We start from the raw sequence: 19819 nt of genomic DNA on the forward strand, positions 1-19819 counted from the left end.
AAAAAAAAAGAAAAAGGAAACCTCTATTGGTAGATAACAAAGCCATCACTGTATGTTACGTAAGAAACTAGTAGTGAATTAGAACAAAATTTTTATAACATTTCAAAGACCTTATCATTAAATTATTTTCAATCTCACCTCTGTCCACAATGAGGTTCCTCGTCCTAAGGACTCCTCTTGTCTCAGACACATGAGAAAAGTTGAAATATCAGAGAGTGACACCTTCTCCTATAAGACGGCGGGGAGGGGGGAGTCAGGGAGAAGGTGTCAGGGCAGTTAAAAAAAAAAATCACTCATTTAAAAATTTTTAATCAAATAAAATGAAATCACTGTAAAAGCAAAGCATACTATTTAAAGTAGAATACTACTAGCTAAATCAAAAGAAAGCTATCTTTTTAAAAAGAAAATACTCAACCTTAGAAATGAAGATACTGACTACAAACGTTACATCATTATATAAAGTCAATGATTATTTTATACATCTATTTTCCTTACAGTCAAGGCTACTACCTTAAAGACAAGATGGTCACAGTCTAAAAGCAAAACAAAAACATTCTATAAGAAATTACTTAAGTCGAAAAGTGATGCTTCCTTTTCTAAGCCCTGCTTTATGAAACGACACCCTGCCTTATGAAAACCACCTAAGTCTTTTCATTCTCTTAAGACTGTACATCTTGAATTAAGATACCTTGCTCTAGGCCAGGAGTCAGCAAAACCACTCGCAGCTGTTTTGTAAATAAAGTTTTAGTGGTACAGAGTCCCTTTATTTATAAACTGTCTATGGCTGCTTTTAAGTTGTAACAGATACATACAGAACCTTAAAAAATGGGACTTTTTCTGGCCCTTCACGGGAAAAGTTTGCTAACCCCTATTTTTAGCAATCGTAGTGGTGTGGCTCTGTAAAAAACAAAGATACCCTACATTCCTTGAAGGTGGATTTACAGGAAGATGTGAAGAGGAAACCCCTCTCCCCCCAGCGAAATCACCCGAAACAGGTTTAATCCATTACTCCAGCAACAAGCTGTAACAACATGCGAAATGTTGTCTACCAGGGAAGAGACTTATGGCCCCGGGTTTTTACTGGGAGCTGATCACACAGCCATCTCTCCAGAGCACCTACCGAAACCCCAGACTCCGAGAAGGAGGAGGTGTTCAGTATAGACGACTGTGTGTGTAAACACCTGAGGCACAGTACATCGCTCTTACCAGTGAGGATAGGGGGAAACCTCCTGAAATCCAAGTTCCCAGCCACGAGCGAGGGCCGGGCTGACCTTATGAGCAGGGCTTTCTAATGACAGCACCACAGGCCTGCTATGTTGACACTTTTCTGCACACCTGCTCATGGAGAAAGACTTGTAAATTGAAGTATCGTGAGTAAAGAAGACAAACTTACCACGTCTACCAAATTCATGGCTGTCTGAAGAAGGTAGCACTGAGCCGCCCCTCTCAAGAGAATCTGATGGGTGATCATGGTACACTGAAGAACATCCCTGACGTCAAAAAACAAAAACAATGCGTTTCCATGTTCTCAAAGACAATTCTGATAACGCGTAAATATTGACGAGCTGATTTCTAGTATCTACGATTCCCATTGCAGAAAGTCACTGTCAGTGCAACTTCAAGGCTATTATTTTCCATGAGGTCTCTACTAGAACTCAATTTACTATGAAACACGCCTCTTTCAAAGACTATAAATGACACTTTTCAAATAAGAAGTTTACGGTTTTTGAAATACTTTACAATCAATATTACCGTCTGATATTTTAGTCCTAGTTTCCTACATTATCGATGTAATTGAAGAGAACCTTACTGGCCTTGTTTCAAAATCATCAAAATCCAATAGCATGTATCATGGCACAAACTTACATCAGTAATTCATAAAAACAAAGTAAGCTCAACCACATACACAGATTTTTTTTTTTACTACTTAATATAAAAATTAAGGGCTCAGAAGTCCCAAGGCCAGTATTAACCAAAACCACTCACGATAGATGAAAGCAGAGGGGAAAACAAAATTTACTGACGGACAGTTATGGCAGATAACCATATGTGAACACACAAACGTACGTGAGCAGAAAGTAAATTACCTGAGAGCAAGAAGAGCTTCGATACCCAGGGCCTTACATCGTGGGACATTTGCCAAAGCCTTTGACAGAAACAAAATGGGAATGGCACACCAATGTCTACTTGACATCTTCTGAATACACTTTAATAGGAAACTGCCTGAAAGAAAAAGTTGTAAAATATCACCGTTGCCAATAAGCACCTGGAAAGCTTCTCAACGTCAGCAGTCATTAGGTATGAAAATGCACATCAAAAACCATGAGACAGAACTTCACGCCCACGAGGAGGGCTACAATCAAAAGGATAAACAGTAACAAGTGCTGACACAGACACAGAGAAATTGGAACCCTCCCACGCTGCTGGTGGGAGTGCACAACGGTGCAGCCAGTATGGAAAAGCTGGGTAGCTCTTCCATGAGTTAGACGGAGAATTACCATAGGAGCCAACAATTCCTCTCCTGGGCATATACTCAAAAGAACTGGAGGCATACGTTCATACAAGAATGTGTATGTGAATATGCACAGAAGAGTTATTCATAATATTCAAAAGTGGAACCAGGGCACCCGGGTGGCTTAGTTCGTTAAGCATCTGACTCTCGATCTCGGCTCAGGTCATGATCTCAGGGTTCATGAGTTCGATACTGAGTGGGGCCTCTGTGCTGACAGCGTGGAGCCTGCCTGGGATTCTCTTTCTCCCTCTCTCTGTGCCCCTGCCCTGCTTGTGCTCACTCGCCTTCTCAAAAATAAATAAGTAAACTTAAAAAACAAAAGTGGAACCAATCCAGATGTCTACCAACTGATAAAAGGATAAATAAAATGTGAGATATCTATACAGTACAGTATTATTCAGTCACAAAAAAGAATGAAATATTGATACATGGGTCATTATTGGATGACCCATCATGGATTAATCTAAAAACATTATGCTAAATGAAAGAAACCAGACATAAAATAAAAGGCCACATACTGTATGATTCCATTTATATGAAATGTCTAGAATCGGCAAACCTGTAGAGAAAGGAGATTAGTGGCTGACAGGAACTGAAAGGAGATTAGTGGAAACTGATTGATGATGGGCATAGAGTTTCTTTCTGGGGGTGATGAAAATATTCTGGAATTAGAAGTAATGGTTGTACAACTTTGTGAATGTACTAAAAAATAAACGAATTGAACACTTTAAAAGGGTTTTATGGTATGTGAATTTTAGCTCAACAAACCTGTTGGAAAAAATCAATGTTATTTAAAATTGCATTCCTATAAGTATTCTACTCTATTGTAAAGATTCTGATAACCATGCAGCTATAGTAAAAAAAAAAAAAAAAAAAAAAAAAAAAAAAAAGCTTAAGGTAAAAGATCAACTTTTTACTGTTAAAAGCCATTCTTCTGTTGGAGATATTAAAGAAAAACAGGGTAAGAATGGGTCTAATCAGGGCACCTGGGTGGCTCAGTCGGTTAAGCATCTGACTTCGGCTCAGGTCATCATCCCAGTTTGTGGGTTCAAGCCCCACATCAGGCTCTGTGCTGACAGCTCAGGGTCTGGAGCCTGTTTGGATTCTGTGTCTCCCTCTCTCTCTGCCCCTCCTCTGCTCACAGTCTGTCTCTTAAAAATAAATAAACATTAGAAAAAAATTAAAAAAAAAAAGACATTTCATAGCTTTCAAAAAAAAAAAAAGAATGGATCTAATCACTATTTATTTTTCTATTTTGAGATACAAACATCAGGTGCTCTGTCCTGCCTTCTCTGCTAATATGTGATTTCTTAAAGGACCCTTAAGTCATGCAATTAGCGTAAATGTCTGTTTCCTCTGATCATCCCTATAGAATGACTTAAGAAATCCTTGGAAGCTGCTGAAAGGAACTTGTGTTTCATGTTTTACTTATAAAATAATACTTTATACTACTTATTTATAAAATATCATGCACTTTGTATCTTCCAAAGTATCTAGCACAAAACTAGATACATTTAAGATACTCACTGGAAATTGTTGACTAAAAAACTACCAAGTAAAACCTGAGTAAACAAACACTTTACTTGCCCTCTTGTGGGACTAATTAAGTTCCCCCTTTTGCCTAACACCTCACTCACAGCACAGAAGATGGCGATGGCCACGCTTCCATTTCACATTCATTCGACATGCTTACAGGTATCCTCTGCATGCTGGCTATGGCCACAGACAGCAGGCACTGAAACCCCGGGGGCGCTGACCCCCACGCCCTCTCTCGCTCGGCGCTGATCTGGGATGTGCCAATGTGGTCGGCACAGTAATCTCCGTATGGCTGACTTCGGGCAAACAACAGAGCGTCTCAGAGCTACCTTCTCCAGGAGCGGATTTTTTACAAAAGCAATCAAAGTAATCAATTTTCCATAAATCTGAAGTTGAGATATACAGATCATCTTTTCCCTTTTCTCCTTTTTTTTTTTTTTTTTTTTTCAACGTTTTTTTTTTTATTTATTTTTGGGACAGAGAGAGACAGAGCATGAACGGGGGAGGGGCAGAGAGAGAGGGAGACACAGAATCGGAAACAGGCTCCAGGCTCCGAGCCATCAGCCCAGAGCCTGACGCGGGGCTCGAACTCACGGACCGCGAGATCGTGACCTGGCTGAAGTCGGACGCTTAACCGACTGCGCCATCCAGGCGCCCCTCCCTTTTCTCCTTTTAAGTAGATATTACCATTGGTCATTTGTTTCACTATACTTGCAGATGAAATACAAAAGGAAACGTGCATATATTTCATACCCAGGTTCACTTTACAAGCCACAAAGCCACGAGTGAAAAGGACCCAGGAAGTAGAGTTAAGTCTTTCTGCTCAGCAAACGAAAGAACACTGGTTTTGATCTTTGCTTATCAACTTAACTCCTCAGAAAGGAAAATAAAACCCCAATGTGAACGGGTATTTCTAAGATATAAGGTCTTACATAAAACAACTGTATGTTTCTGTGACCTTTTAAGATCCTATCTATAGATGGGCAGTTTTGCCACAATGGATATTCTGTTTACAACTTTTTCCTAAACCCAGGCTTCTCTTTCTTCAAACAATTTTACTGATTTTTAGAAAACGAATAGAGAAAACTAGAAAAGACAGCCAACTGCAGCACCCATTCTAAAATTACTTCTATGTTGGGGCGCCTGGGGTGGCTCAGTTGGTTAAGCGTCCAACTTTGGCTCAGGTCATGATCTCACGGTTCATAGGTTTGGGCCCTGTGTCGAGTTCTGTGCTGACAGCCTGGAGCCTGCTTCGGATTGTTTCCCCCTCTGTCTGCCCCTCCCCCACTCGTGCTTGCTCTCTCGCTCTCTCAAATATAAACAAAAAAATTTTTTTAATTACTTCCACTTTACTCATGCCAATGCTAGTAATTACGTATTATATATAAAGGCAAAAGTGTGCACTCAATTACAATAAACACCTGTATAATTCTGACAAAATAGGTAAATTCCGAAACAAGGAAATTACTTTGATAATATTGATTATAATAGTCATAGGATAGTGCTTATCACCAATATATTAAAAAAATTTTTTAAGCCTTAAAGCTAATAAATTAAAAAACTCTTTGCCAACACATACTCTTTATTTCTTCTGGAAGAAGAGAAATATAAGTGACTAAAAACTTCTGTAATTTCAGTCCCAATGGAGAACCACTTCCTATCAGCTGGCCTGGGGACCTATAGACAAACGAGGGAAAGAAACAAAGATTTAAAATTTACAAATAAGGATACTGAAACTAGATGAACTATGGCTCAAAAGTCTTTCAACAACAAACATCTTTTTCTGAACCTGCATTTTATTTTTCAGTGAAATTTTGAAGCTCCTTCTGATTACAGAAACATCAGGGTCTTCTAGGAAAACGGACATGGGTTAATAACGTAACATACTAAGTAGCCGCGAATTTCCTTTTTGCGATAATTTCCCTGACACGCATATATGAATCTTGCTAAACAGCGTCAGTTTTTAAAAAGTCTAAAAATGATCATTTTCAATTATACTTCATTGTTTCCAACATATAATCCAATGATTTCAAATCTTTAAGTATTAAATAAAAGAAATAACATTCCCAGAAAAACATATATGGGTAATTAATTACTTCTGCAAGAGCATTTAACTATTCGCGTCTACTAAAGTCGTGGGTTTTTTCTGCTATATGCTTCCGCCAGGGACATTATCTGTTAATTGAACACATTAGGGTGGGCGAAAACTGAAGGCATTTCGTAATAAATGTGTCTGCCGGCTCCTTTACAGGCACCAAGTAGGTTTTACTGCTCTCCAGCTGTCTAATTGCTTCACAGAACTATTCAACAGTAATGAGTTATCTGAAAACTAATTGGCAAATCAAGCATTGCTATGTTCTTTTGATATTTATTAAATGGGATTAAATATTAACAGCAGCACAAACTAACTTAAACATCTCAAAGAGACTGGCAGTGGGTGTTTTTCTGTTTAGAGGTACACCGAACAGAAGACCTGCAAGTATAAATTTACTTCACCGATGTTGGAAAGACAACGTAAGTTCAAAAGCAAGGGGAAATTCTGAAGGTATAATTCAAGAGTACAGATAATGCTGAAAAACTGAGGCCATCGCACAATGACAAACTTTTCGCTGTCTGACTTTTCAAAGTGGAGAGGGGGCAGGAAGTGATATATTCTGGACAATGGCAGCTGCTGTCAGATTTGGAAACAGCAAGGTTAGTGAGCCCTGTGGTATCAGATTGGCATCGGAGGTGCTGCTGTGAACTCCTGGCTTTTCACGTGGATGGAGAGGCAAATGGACAGACAGACTGACAGACCGACCCTGAAAAGGACACAGATGGGTAAGTCCGCCCAGCAGACAGAGCTGCTGGTTAGCCAAAGTCACTATAATTTGCAAAAGGGCAGAAAACAGAGCAAGGGGAAGAAAGTAAATAAACTCTGTGACCTATACTTTCCAGAAGCCCAAGAGTGGAAGGGTTCAAGGTAAGAAATAAGAGAAAAGGAAGGAACACTTGATACGCTAATAGAGAAAAAGAAGAACCACAAACACAGAGGGACGTTGTAACAAGAAAAAGTTTCATGTCTCTTCAGCAACACGTAAGATGTACCAAATGCATTAAACTACCTGGTCCTATTTCACAAACATGTTAAATTTATACATCAAGTACATATTCCTACATTGCTGCTAGGTTACATACTGCCTGTTTACCTGCTGTATAGAGAGCTCTCTGAAAGTGCATCCATTAATGGTCCAATAATAAACTAAAAAAAAAGAAAAAAGAAAAAAAGTAATCAATGTAAAGCTACAGCTGCAACTTTGAAAAGTCAGCTTTGCCCTAACTGCATATCCCAGTAGCGATGCAGACGAGCTGGTCTATGCAAAGCTGATCTCTTACCCTGTAGGCTAATTCCATGCTAACCTCGGAGGGTCCCTTAAGTCCATTGCCACAACAAATACAGAACTTTCCCACCTGATAAAAACTTAGGAAGAGCGTTCATATAGGGCCAGGAAGGAAGAAACAAACCCCAAGAAGAAATACACGATGGAAAATAAGCACAGTTACAGAGGTAAAAAACAAAAAAGATACTCAAGAGAAAATGTAGGCTCCTATGCCTGGAAAATAAAATGGGGGGAAAATTATATTTTCAAAAATATTACCCGACATAGGGCCAAAAAAGCAAGAGTCTAGGAAGCGCAGGGAGGACAGGAGAATGTGGAAAATGAGACATCTCAAAACATGACAGCAGGTCCTCAATTAGGAAAGTTTACTAGGGTGTCTCCAAATAAGGGGTAAATCACTGTGCACCCAGTGATCACGTGACTCACCGGCACCGTAAGACTTAAATCACGGCTATAATTCTCAGTCTCCGCTTTGTGTGATTTCTGATCAATGGACGTATAGATGCTAATAAATACAGCTCAAAAGGCGATCTCTGCTTAATACAATAGCTAACACTAATTCAGGGATTCAGAACTGTGGAAGCAGCATCGTTATGCAAATCTATAAAGTGTTACTCACTATGTGAGAGCCCCAATATACAGATTTTTTGAAGATCACTTATGATGCAACAAATGCCTTTTCCTCTCATCTCTTGACAAAGGGAGCGGGGGCGGGGGGGGGGGCAGTGGCGGGGTGGTGGGGAGAAGCTGTCAGTACCTCAGAAAATTCTGGCGAAAACGGAAGAACCTTTGTCTCATATAGCTCCAAAAAATGGAGAACACCTTCTTTGGTCAGGATTTTATTTTCACTTTCAAACATTCTTTTATAAATACACATATGCCAGGATGGGTGAAAGAGCCAATTTCCTGTGGAAATAAACACCTGATGTTGTTGACAGCTGATTCTCACATTATGTCGTGCCACACAGACTATAGCTTCATAAATAAACACATTTACACACAGATACGTTAACTTCATTAGGACACTACAGCAATGAGTTTTTAAATCATATCCAAGGGTGCTCACCGAGTGACCAAAAGGACTTCAGTCTTCAGTGTTCCATGATCAGATAGTTTCACTTAGAGAGACCACAGGCAACTTTACCACCTCTACGGTGCACAGGGTTGGGACTTTAGATTTGGGGCCATTTCAAACAATCCCTGTCACCCTACTTCAGTCCATTTTTCACACAGAAACCTGAAACTGTCCCTCCTCCACTTAAAACCCTTGAGTGGCTTCTCATACGTGAAATAAAATCTTAACGGGGCACCTGGGTGACTCAGTCGACTCTTGATTTTGGCTCAGGTCATTATCTCTCGGTTCGTGAGATCGAGGCTCGTGTCGGGCTCTGCGCTGAGTGTGCAGCCTGCTTAGGACTCTCTCTCTCTCTCTCTCTCTCTCTCTCTCTCTCTGCTGCTCTCTCCTGTTCCCATCTCAGGGCTTCTGTACACAGTGTCGCCTCAACTCTGAAGTTGGACGTCCTTTCTCAGGTAGGCCTTCCCTGCCCCGCTCACTATATACTCCATTTCAGTCCTTTGTTTGGTACCTTTACAGAACTTATCACGAGACTTTTTTTTCACGGAAAAGAGACAAAAGTTAAATCAAAAATAGTACATCTGTCTCACCGCTTTTTTCCTAGCACTTAGCATATACTGGACACTAAGGAATTTCTGTTAAATATATAAATGAGTGAGGGCAAAAACACACAAAAAAATGGAATAAATATGTACCTTAGAGATTTTTTTTTTAAACTCTTTTGAAATATTCTTTAATGCTTCTAGGAAAAAAATTATTCAGCATTTTTAACTCCTGGCATTCTAGAAATAAATTGGTCCATTATTTGTAATTTACGCCAAGACGCTTGTTCAATGCTTTGGCAATGGTAATTTTTCAAAATCTGTCACTGCTATTTGATTTGGCTTGCCAAGAGCTGTGGGCAAAACATGGTAATAAGAGAATCATTTTAATAGTAAATGCATAAGTGAAATCACAACGGGATTCAATTAAATTCTAGCCCCAGGTGACTACAGATTCTTTCGCTCCGTGAAAAATCCCAGTGTATCCAAAAACAACTACAGCGCTTGGCTGAATAAAAGCTCAACTCCTAAGGGGTCAAACTATCAAAGTTGTAATTATCTAGAGAAGGCACTAAAACCCATTTACCTAGGTTAATTCTCACGGGTAAACACGATAATGTAACAGTTTATCATTCATATGCATACTAACCACTGTCAGCCTGCATTTAGCGGTTTTGTTGACTCAAACTTCATTTCATAAAATAATTTCAGGAAGCTCCGCTTCCTTCTGTGTCTCCTAAAAGGCTCTCAAAATACAGTACTAGGGAAGGGCTTAAAAAACCGTTTTCCAAATTCTGTCTTGGAATCTTCCTAAGAAGTCCAAGTGACAGAGTAGTAATTGAACCCCCCAAAAAGTAACCAACAAACAATGAAACGGATCTGGAGAATAAGAACGGAAAGCAGTTAAAATAGATAATACCAAGGAGCTATTATTAAAAACGTAGACCACACCGACATCAAAACATTACTGAAAAGCCCTTATCTTTTAAGGCTATACGCTGAAATAATTATAGACAACATGATACGCTGTCTTGGGGTGGCTTCGCAGTCCCCGGTGGGGAAGCAGCAGGACAGGTTGAGAGAGGATACAAGGCACCGGTTGGCCACGTGTTGATCACTGTCCGAAGCTGGGAGAGGGGGTTCATCTTACACACTATTCTCCTCCTTCTGTGAGGGTTGAAGTGTGCCGTCACCAAAAGTTTACAGAGTTAACCATACCTCCGACTCACAGAAAACTCTGCAGTCATTTAAAATTATGTTCTCAAAAACTATTTACGGATATAGGTAAACGCGTCTGGACACAAGCCTAAGTGAGACAAACGTTATGATCAATCAATCCAGAGGCGTGGGTCTGGAACGTTAACAGCCGTTCTCTTGGTGGCAGCAGATTCACATCATCCTGCTTACACTTTTAAAGTTTTTCCCAACTCTCTGTAATGAGTAAGAGGCAGGCATACAAACGAGGAGGAAAAAAGAAACTCTAAATGTCACAAGAATCAAAATAAAAGTAATCATTACCATTTTCCTCGGACACCGCATATTCAAACAGACTGTTGAGCTTTGGTAAAACTGGCTTTATAACATGGATCTGAAAACAAAAACACAACACCATATGAAATAAAAATTCACCTTTGAAAACTTCGAGGTGAACTTGAAAAAAGAAAATGAATCTGCTTTTCATCCGTTTATAGAACAGTAGCCCTTCTGTTTTTTTTCCCCGTAGAAAAACTATGCAGAAGGTGCCAGATTCTTCCAGTTGTTAAATCATATGAATTCTGGTGTATGAGACCGAGTACGGCAAGGCTAACGATCACAGCCTAGGAGAGAGTAACAGGACCGTCACATTTGTACAGTGAGAATCATAAACCACGTCATGTAATCCTCAGCTGTGCTGGGAAACAGGCAGAGCTGGTAATACCAACAGATTACAAAAAAGGGAAAAAATATTCTCTCTAGTCGCTCAAGTTGTTCAAGGCCATACATTTAGAAGTAGGGCCAGTTCAGAGTTCAGTGTTCAACTACTTAGACTACGGTAGGTAAATCAGAGTTTCTAAACAAATTATAGGGATCTTATGTATATACTGATTAAGGAAAACCATAAAAGTTGATTTGAATTTGGAAATGCTTTTTTTTAACGGTTATTTCTTTTTTAAGAGGGAGAGAAAGTGCGAGCAAATGTGAGAGGAGCAGAGAGAGGGGGAGACAGAGGATCTGAATCAAAGCAGGCTCCACATGAAGAGCAGCGAGCCTGAGGCGGGGCTCGAACTCACAAACCAGGAGATTGTGATCTGAGCCGAAATTGGATGCTCAAACAACTGATCCACCCAGATGCCCCGAATTTAGAAATTTAGTGGTGCCTGGGTGGCTTAGTCAGTTAAGTATCCAACTCTTGATCTTGGCTCAGGTCATGATCTCACAGTTCAGGATTGGCCCTTGGGGCTCCATGCCGATAGCCCGGAGCCAGCTTGGGATTTTCTCTCTCTCTCTCTCTCTCTGCCCCTCCCACACACATGCACAATCTCTCCCTCTCTGAGAGATTCCTCTCACCTTAAAAATTCCATGATTCTACAAAAACTAACTCAAAGTTAACTGAAAATGACTTTTCAAGTTTCCACTTGCATGACTAGGTACACACAGATATAAGAACTAAAACAAGAAAGAAGGAAGGAAGGAAGAAAGGAAGGGAGACCGGCCTACAAAATTAAAGGGCAATTATTTATTTAACAACAATTCATCTCAGAATCACCTTAAGTAACATTTTCCTCAGTGTGTATTTCTTTGGAGATTATTCAGAACACTGAGAAAGTAAAAACTAACACTTTAGAAGGAAATGTCAAGGGAAGAATAAACAAGGCTAAAAGTCTCTGAGTCACAATTTAAGTCGATTAAAAATACGCTTTAATTTCCTGAGTTAACAGTTTTAAATTGCATTTATGCCAGAGAACAAAGGGCACTTGTATCCCATTATGCTTTATCCAAATTCGTCTTTTTTGCGCTGCTTTTACAAAACATTTGAAAAAAAAAATTAAAACTGCATCTACATAGGATTTGTTAAAATATGAAAACACCCACCTGATTTCCTTCTAGAGTTTCCATAATTAAAATATAGTTTTCCCAAAACTTGAGAAGTTCATCCTTTTTCTTCTCGGACCACCAAAACAGACTCGGGCCTGATGTGGTTTAAAAAGGAAAATTAGTTCCTCCTTTTGCGTATTTCTTAGGTTTCTTAATGACAGTCATTTTTAAAATCCTGCCACTGTTACCAGACACTGTATCCTCTAATAATGCAGGGTACCACTGTATCAAAGCCCAGAGAGGAAGCTCAGGCTAACAAGAATCTCAAAAGGAGTTGTGTTTTTTGTTCTTTTTTCTTTCCTTTGCTTTTAAATAAGATTACTGTTTTGGAGTTCTGGGTAAGAGTCATAAACCCTGCTCTCTCTCCCTGAGAACCTCGCCGTAGCAGCCAAAGATTTTTCAGAGGCAAAAGCCCAGAAGTGTGGAGAAAACAGGGAAGCAGACAACAGCAGTGAAGCTTAGTTTGAAAAATTAGAGAAAAACTAAGCAGACTCAAGAAAAGTTGAGTATTAAGTACCCACGGGGAAAGCCAAGAAAAAAATTGATTTCTACTTTAAAAATTTCCCCAGACCTAAGGAATTGCCGGCAAAAGCTAACTCTGTAAGTAGAAGCAAAAACCGAGGATAAACTAAAAGAGGATGTGTTCAGTGTGTTTAAGTAACAGAGCCTTGGTGCCCCTTCCTGTGCTCTGAGCCAGAAAAAGCCTGGAAGTGATTCTCCGGAGAAGGTAAAACTGTGGGTCTCTGAAGGGAGAGGCATTGGACTCTGCTGAGGTCAGGAATGAGTGCCGTATGAAGCCGGGAATTAAGTGACCATGGAAGCACCCGGGTGCTGAGATCCCCCTCTACCTGCCCCTTCTACCACATGAGCCCCTCAGGTCCCAGAGTGCTGACCAGGACTTCACTATGCAGCAGCAGACTAGAAGGTCTCCGTGGAATCTGGCCAGCCCAAGAGGAAAGACCTGTCATGGGAGATCACCTTGCAGTGAAGTTCATGCAGGCTCTGCTCATGTGCTTAGAGACTTAAACTTGGTTTTTGGCTCCTTATTCTTAAATAGAAACAGGTATCTAAGGATCACCAGATGTCTGCGGGAACGTGCACATTAAAGATCAAGACCAAACAGAGGAGATTTGGAGAAAACACAACTAGGGGGAACAAGATAAACCTCAGGCTGCCGTGAGAAAAGGATACGATTAATAAGGGTGCATTGTAAGAACAAGAAAGATCGCGTGAGAATAAAAATTTGATAGCAAAAAACAAGAAGCACAGAGAAAGGACCAGACATCATGCTGAGAGAGTCACCCAAGAAATAGAACAAAGAGACAAAATCATAGGAAACAGGAGAGAAGATGCTTTGCTAACCAGTCCAGGAGCTTCAATATCCAACATGAGAACAGAAATAAGAAAGGAAGGAAGGAAGGAAGGAAGGAAGGAAGGAAATAAAGTAATTCAGGAGAAGTTCGCAGAACTGAAGAACATGATTTCCAGATTGACTAGGTCCACCAGTGGCCAGCACAGGGATGAAAACTGACCCAAGCCAAAACTGTGAAATTTCAGAATGATGGGGGCACAGTCCCTACTGCCACGGAGAAGAAACACAGCACATATAAATAAACATGATTCAGAATGGTTTCAGACTGTGCAAGAGCAACAACGAAAGCTCTAGCTTCGAAGACAATAGATCAACGCCTTCAAAATTTTGAATGGAAACGTTTTCCAGGCTAGAATCCTACCCCCGGTCAAACCATAAATCAAATGTGATGGGAAAACAAAGGCATTTAGACATGCTTGGTCTTAGCTTTCACTTAGGATATAGAAAGCCACAGAAGAACATTCCTGCCATACTGACAAAGGGAAAAAGCTGGACAACACACAGAATCTTGAACTCCTGAAACCTAAGGCTGTCGAGCAACCCGGTGATCTGAACTCTAAAGGGCAGAAAGTCTCTCCAAGAACAGACAGGACACGCAAACTGACCTACCTCTGGCCAAGTGCAGGAAGAGGTGGTCACCAAAAAGTAGTTTAAAAAAAACAACGAGGGGCACCTGAGTGGCTCAGTCAGTTAAGGATCCAACTCTTGAGTTCAGGTCAGGTCATGATCTCGCTGCTCGTGGGATCAAGCCCCACGTCCACTCTGCGCTGACATCACGGAGCCTGCTTGGGATTCTCTCTCTCTCTCTCTCTCTCTCTCTCTCTCTCTCTCTCTCTCTCTCTCTCAAAATAAATAAAGGAACTTGAAAAATAGAGAGGCAAAGAAACAACGAACGTTTGGGGAGTTTCTCAAGGCCAGGTGTGGGCTAGTTTAACAGCCTAGCACCTGGAGAACCGCAAAGGGAATCCACAACCATTCACCAGCTCAGTTCCCTTAGGCCTCCTCCAGCTGTTCTGAGAAAGACTGTGGGAAAGGCAAGAAGAGACTTTGCAGCATAAGCATGCGGGCCCCACCCAGGTTCGAAGGGGCAGCAAGACTAACTGGAGAAGCCCATCCTAGCCCTCCAAGGGTACAAGACGGTGGTCAGCTGCTTAAGCCTGTCTGCGCCCTGGACCCCCCCCTCACACCAGAGGCCACACCTGTCTGCCCCTGGGGGAAAGCCTCGCACGTCCCCATGCCTGCCGCAGTCCTGATACCAGGCAAAAGCTGGCCGCCCTGAAGGATGGACAGAAACCTGCACCGACAGGAGGAGACCGTCTCATGCCCAGAGTCCTGCACTGGGACTGGTAGCAGGTCTGCTGCTGGGAGAGGGCAGGAAACCAGCAGCCAAGACAGCAGATACAAGTAGAACGAAGCCACCCAAGGACAGGGTAAGGGAACTCTAAACCCTCCACTAAGTGGGAGGCAGAGGTGTGCTAGTTTCGGCAGCACACAGACTAAAAAGGGTAGGAGACAGAGGTTATTGGCCATGGGGGTGGGGGCAGAGATGGCATAGAAAGCTGGAACCCTGAGGTTCAGGCACATGGGGCCTGAGAAGAGGCTGGCGCAGAAGATATGAAAAGTCCCACCCCTCTTCACCCTCCACCTCCAGCCTTGCACCGAGGGACAAACATCAGCGGTCTACCCCTGAGGGAAGGACCCCAGCTGTGGTGTTAGCATCAAGGGCCTCAGAAAAACAAGTACACTGACCAAACCCCTGGGTACTCCCGACTTCCCACTGAACGTAAGCCAGCAGTAATCCACAACCACAGCAACAAGATCCAAATACACACTAGTGTGACTCAACCCCCAGCACTAATGGCCTAACAGAGGAGCGGCCTTCTCTATGCATAAATATTTACTTCAGTCTCTACTGAAGAGAGTGACCCCACCGCCAAGAAATAAAACAAAAACCCAAACCAAACTTAGAAATGGCCCATGCATACACACATGACTAGGACGAGTAAGTTGAAGATGTTAAAGGACCTAGTGGAGAAGGCAGCGAGCATGTATGAACAGATGGGGATTCCCAGTGAACGGAAGTGTCAGATAGGAATGATGGAAATAAAAACATATCAGACACAACGGATTCTTTGATGGATTCATCAGATATGCTCTTAAAAATTTCGATCTCCGGGGGGCCCCTGGGTGGCTCAGTCGGGTAAGCGTCCGACTTCAGCTCAGGTCATGATCTCACGGTTTGTGAGTTCAAGCCCCGCATCGGGCTCTGTGCTGACAGCTCAGAGCCTGGAGCCTGTTTCAGATTCTGTGTCTCCCTCTCTCTCTGACCCTCCCCCGTTCATGCTCTGTCTCTCTCTGTCTCAAAAATAAATGTTAAAAAAATTTAAAAAAAATTTCGATCTCTGGAAAATGCTGTACATCAAAACAAGTGAGTAAATCAAAAAGGGGGAAGGTAAGAACCCCAGGAAACAAGAGTTCCAAGACAGGACTCAGGTGAAGGCAGATCTAAGAATGGCAAGCTGGGCACCAGGCTGAACTTCTACAGGCATCTAACAGAAATGATCAAGAAATGATCAAGAAATCCAAGGGGCGCCTGGGGGGCTCAGTCAGTTAAGCGTGGTCTTGCAGTTCGTTGCTTCAAGCCTAGTATCGGGCTCTGTGCTGATGGCTCAGAGCCTGGAGCCTGCTTTGGTTGCTGTCTCCCTCTCTCACTCTCTACCCCTGCCCTGCTCACGCTGTCTCTGTCTCTCTCAAAAATGAATAAACATTAAAAAAACAAAAAACAAAAAAAAAAAGTGTCAAAGAAATCTAAGAGAAAAACCAGGAAAATTTTGTACAAGAAAAACTGAGACAACTAGCTCAAAATCTGAGGCTGAATTAGTGATACAGAGAGAACCAGATTTTTAAATGACGTAATTCCAGGAAAAACTTGCAAGAAGGAAAAAAAAATCGTAGCTTACTACATAGATCACCTGTGAACAATACTTTCAGTCATACCTTTACAATGTTGAATTCACATTTAACCAAAGGGTAACTATGACAATGGATGCTGCTTTACCCAGATCATTGGAAGACACAGAGGTAAGTACCAAAATAATCCATTAAAAGGGTACAAGACGTTGTTTTCTGAAATGGAAACTAGAAGCGGGAGAGCAGAGAAAAACTATTGCTTATCTTTAAAACTCTGCAGAATGATTCTTTAAAATAAATGGCTTTAATTTCGGTATTTTTAAAGTCTTCTCCAGGGGCATCTGAGTGGCTCAGTTGGTTGAGCATCTGACTTAGCTCAGGTTACGATCTCACCATTTGTGACTCTGAGCCCCACATCGAGCTCGCTGTCAGCGCAGAGCCTGCTTCGGATCCTGCTTCAGCTCCTGTCTCCCTCTCTCTCTCTCTCTGCCCAGCCCCTCCTTGAGCTCTCTCTCAAAAACAAATAAAATATTTTAAAAAAAAAAAGTCCTCTCCAGTGAAAACTCTAATTAGATGATCACCAATTCGTGGCCTGTCAAAATATTTACCATCTCATGTTTTAGACAAACAGGAAAATCTACTCGCAACTTCAACCGAACAAAAATCCTTTACCAGTAATAGGCAGCTAGAGCTGACAAAGTAGAAATTTTCTATCTACTGAGACAATGTTGAATCAATCTATTTCCGGTCTTGGAGAGCTCAAAAAGATGACCGAAGGGCACGTCCACCCATTTCAGTGAACAAACCAATTAACAGTAAGTACCAAATGGAAGGGAGTCCTGGTTATTTCAACTACTCTTGTAGGAAGCCCAGGCTCAAAAGGTTTTTTAAAAAAAAAAAAAATTTTACTTAAAATCAACAGCAAAAATACCCTCAAAAGGTCGACTTAAGGACTACACATTTAACCAACTTCAGTAACTCCCGGACAGAGAATCGCCAAGAGAAACTTTCAAAGAGTGTGACGATTTCGGCTTCAGAGTTCTAACACTCAAACCTCAATGCACCGGTCAGGGCAGGGAAATAATTTTTCTTTCAGTCTGATGGCAGCGAACCCTTCCTTGTTGTTAGGACGGACCTACCACGAGATCGCGCAAACGTGGTCTGTAAAATCCTGAAGGGGCTCAGTCCTGTTCCTAATTATTCCACGGACGCAGGGCTCCGCCCCGCTCTGGGTCAGAAAGGTTAAGAAACGCTGACTGTTGTCAGCTGCGGTGATTGGTGACACTTGGAGCACATCCTCTCGAGGTGAGGCTCCCTCCCCAGGTGTCCGGGCTTTAAGGTCAAGGGAAGGCACATCGGGCACGGAGGGCGGAGAGCTGGGTTTCCGAAGCGGGGGGCCTCCCCCCCCAGCGGAAAGCCAAGCGGGGTGGGGCCGGGGGCAAAGAGGCAAGTACCGTTTCCTTCCTGGGGGCCGCAGGCGCAGCGGGCCCCCAGCTCCGCCGACACCTCCACCGCCCTCTGCAGCAGGTAGCGCGCTCGCTTGCGCGTCAGGGCGTCCTGGGCCTGGGCCAGCCCCGCCTGCACCGTCCTCCAGAAGCGCCAGCAGCGCCGCGCGTCCGGGCCCTCCTCGCGCGTGCGCGGGTCGCGGTCGGCGCCGGGCTCCGGCAGCAGCCTCTCGGCCAGGACGCTCAGCACCAGCAGCCGCGGCCCGACGCGGCCCGGCCCCGGGGGCGCCCCGGCCGCGCCCAGCCCGTCCCACACGGCCCGCAGCGCCGCCCCGCCGCACTGGCCCAGCGCCGGCAGCAGCCGCCCGGCCGCCAGCGCCGCCGCGTCCTCCGCGGGCCCGGCCTCGCCCCCGTCCCCGTCGGCGGCCAGCGCCAGGGCGAGGGCCGCCTGCGCCACCCGCTCCAGCAGCGGCCCGTCCTCGCGGGGCCGCAGGCAGGGCCCGACGGCCGCCAGCACCTCCACGGCCGCCTCGGCGCCGGGCGCGGGCCCCCCGGCGAGCAGGTCGCGCAGCGCCTCCTCGGCCAGGGCGGCCGCCAGCTGCGAGCCCCCGGCGAGGCGGGCGCACGAACGCAAGGCGGCGCCCGCCGCCCTCAGCACGCGCCGGCGGTGGCGGGCCGGCGGGCCGGGGTCCGAGCCGCCCGCGGGGCGCCCGCGCAGGCCCCGCAGCAGCGGCACCAGGTACCCCGCGGCGACCTCGCGCGCCGCCTCCGGGAGCGCGCCCGCGCCCCTGCCGCCGCCGCCGCGCGCCTCCTCGTCTTCGAGTCGCTGCAGCAGAAAGCACAGCGTCTCCACGCGCTCCGCGGACGCCTCCCCGCGGCACAGCGCTCCGAGCAGGACCCGGGGGTCCCGGCTCTGCGACAGCAACGCTTCCGCGAGCACCCACTCCATTTGCCCCCGCGCGCGCCGCCGACACCCGGCGCCCAAATGAGGGGCCGGCGTGCGCGAGTGCGTGCGCGTGCGCGGCTGGCCCGGGCTCACGCCTGCCCGGAGGGGGCCCTCAGCCCGCCCAGGTCCGGCCCTGCGCGCTCTGGGGCTCCCCCCAGCAGCACCGCCTGCAACCTGATCCCTCTCGCCCCTCCCTTACTATTTTGTAGTGAAAGAAAGCCCTCTTTAAACGTCACTGTCGTCAGGGCATCAGCTCCATCAATTCCTAATTGGGGATGGGCCTGCCCCAGAGCCCTAAATCAAGCAGGCGTGCCTGCGACCGTGGGCCAGAAGCACACCTCGGTGTACTTCAGTCTCCTAGAAGCTCGTTTGCAAAAAGGCGCAGGTTGACACCGCTCACAAAGAGACTGACGCAGTGGGTCTGAAATGGGTTCCGGACACCTGCAAAAAACCAAACCAAACCAAAAAGCCGTAAAATGAAAACTGAGAATGATTCAGAGGCCCTGAAAAGTACTACAGCTATGTGTTAGGGACAGGGCAGAAAACGATGCCAACGCCAGCCTTTGCGGTAAATGCCCAAGCTGATGTAACATGCAGATGTTTCCACATAGTGCTTGTGCTCCAACGAGCGATCTCAAAAATTGCCCATCTGTGTATTTTCTGTGCATCTAGAGCTACCCGCAAAAACAGAAAACCGCGCCTTAGCATGTGCCTTACTGGTTTGGTTCCTGGCTTAATCCTAGGCAAACGATCTATCACATGGGTTTTCTTTGCCTTCTAACCATAAAGATCTCTCTGGCAGTCAATGGGGGAGGACACAAGCCCATCTTCAAAGAGCTTGACGTGTATTAAACATAATTGATGAGGTAGAAAGTTATTTGAAGTTAGGTTTTTTGTATATAATTTTGAGTTATTTTTACATTTCTGATTTTCCATAATTTGAAGTTACCGGACATCCTATATGCAAGATTTTTTCTGTATTTCAGACTCATTCAGTTTTCCGTTAATAGAATGCATAAATGGTTC

The 19819-nt window shown here is 44.2% G+C and overlaps 1 protein-coding gene across 5 annotated transcripts in view; it reads right to left on the minus strand.

The window, feature by feature from the left end:
* Positions 1-18843, minus strand: part of TARBP1 (TAR (HIV-1) RNA binding protein 1) — a 90779-nt gene extending 71936 nt beyond the window's left edge. For 3 of the 5 annotated variants that reach the window (XM_053910196.1, XM_053910197.1, XM_053910195.1), the window contains exons 1-9: positions 17857-18841; positions 12118-12215; positions 10564-10633; positions 8186-8334; positions 7237-7289; positions 5628-5725; positions 2088-2223; positions 1394-1490; positions 139-228 (exon numbers count right to left, since the gene is read on the minus strand). In XM_053910196.1, the coding sequence (XP_053766171.1) occupies positions 139-228; positions 1394-1490; positions 2088-2223; positions 5628-5725; positions 7237-7289; positions 8186-8334; positions 10564-10633; positions 12118-12215; positions 17857-18796 (1731 nt within the window). In that variant the 5' untranslated portion in view covers positions 18797-18841. Of the gene's footprint in view, positions 1-138; positions 229-1393; positions 1491-2087; positions 2224-5627; positions 5726-7236; positions 7290-8185; positions 8335-10563; positions 10634-12117; positions 12216-17856 lie in introns of all 5 variants that reach the window. The other 2 variants (XR_008425028.1, XM_053910199.1) reach the window with 2 other exon arrangements.
* Positions 18844-19819: the final 976 nt, after the last annotated feature.

This window comes from Panthera pardus, unplaced genomic scaffold, assembly GCF_024362965.1.
Source record: "Panthera pardus isolate Hobbes unplaced genomic scaffold, ASM2436296v1 HiC_scaffold_22, whole genome shotgun sequence".
NCBI lineage: Eukaryota > Metazoa > Chordata > Mammalia > Carnivora > Felidae > Panthera > Panthera pardus.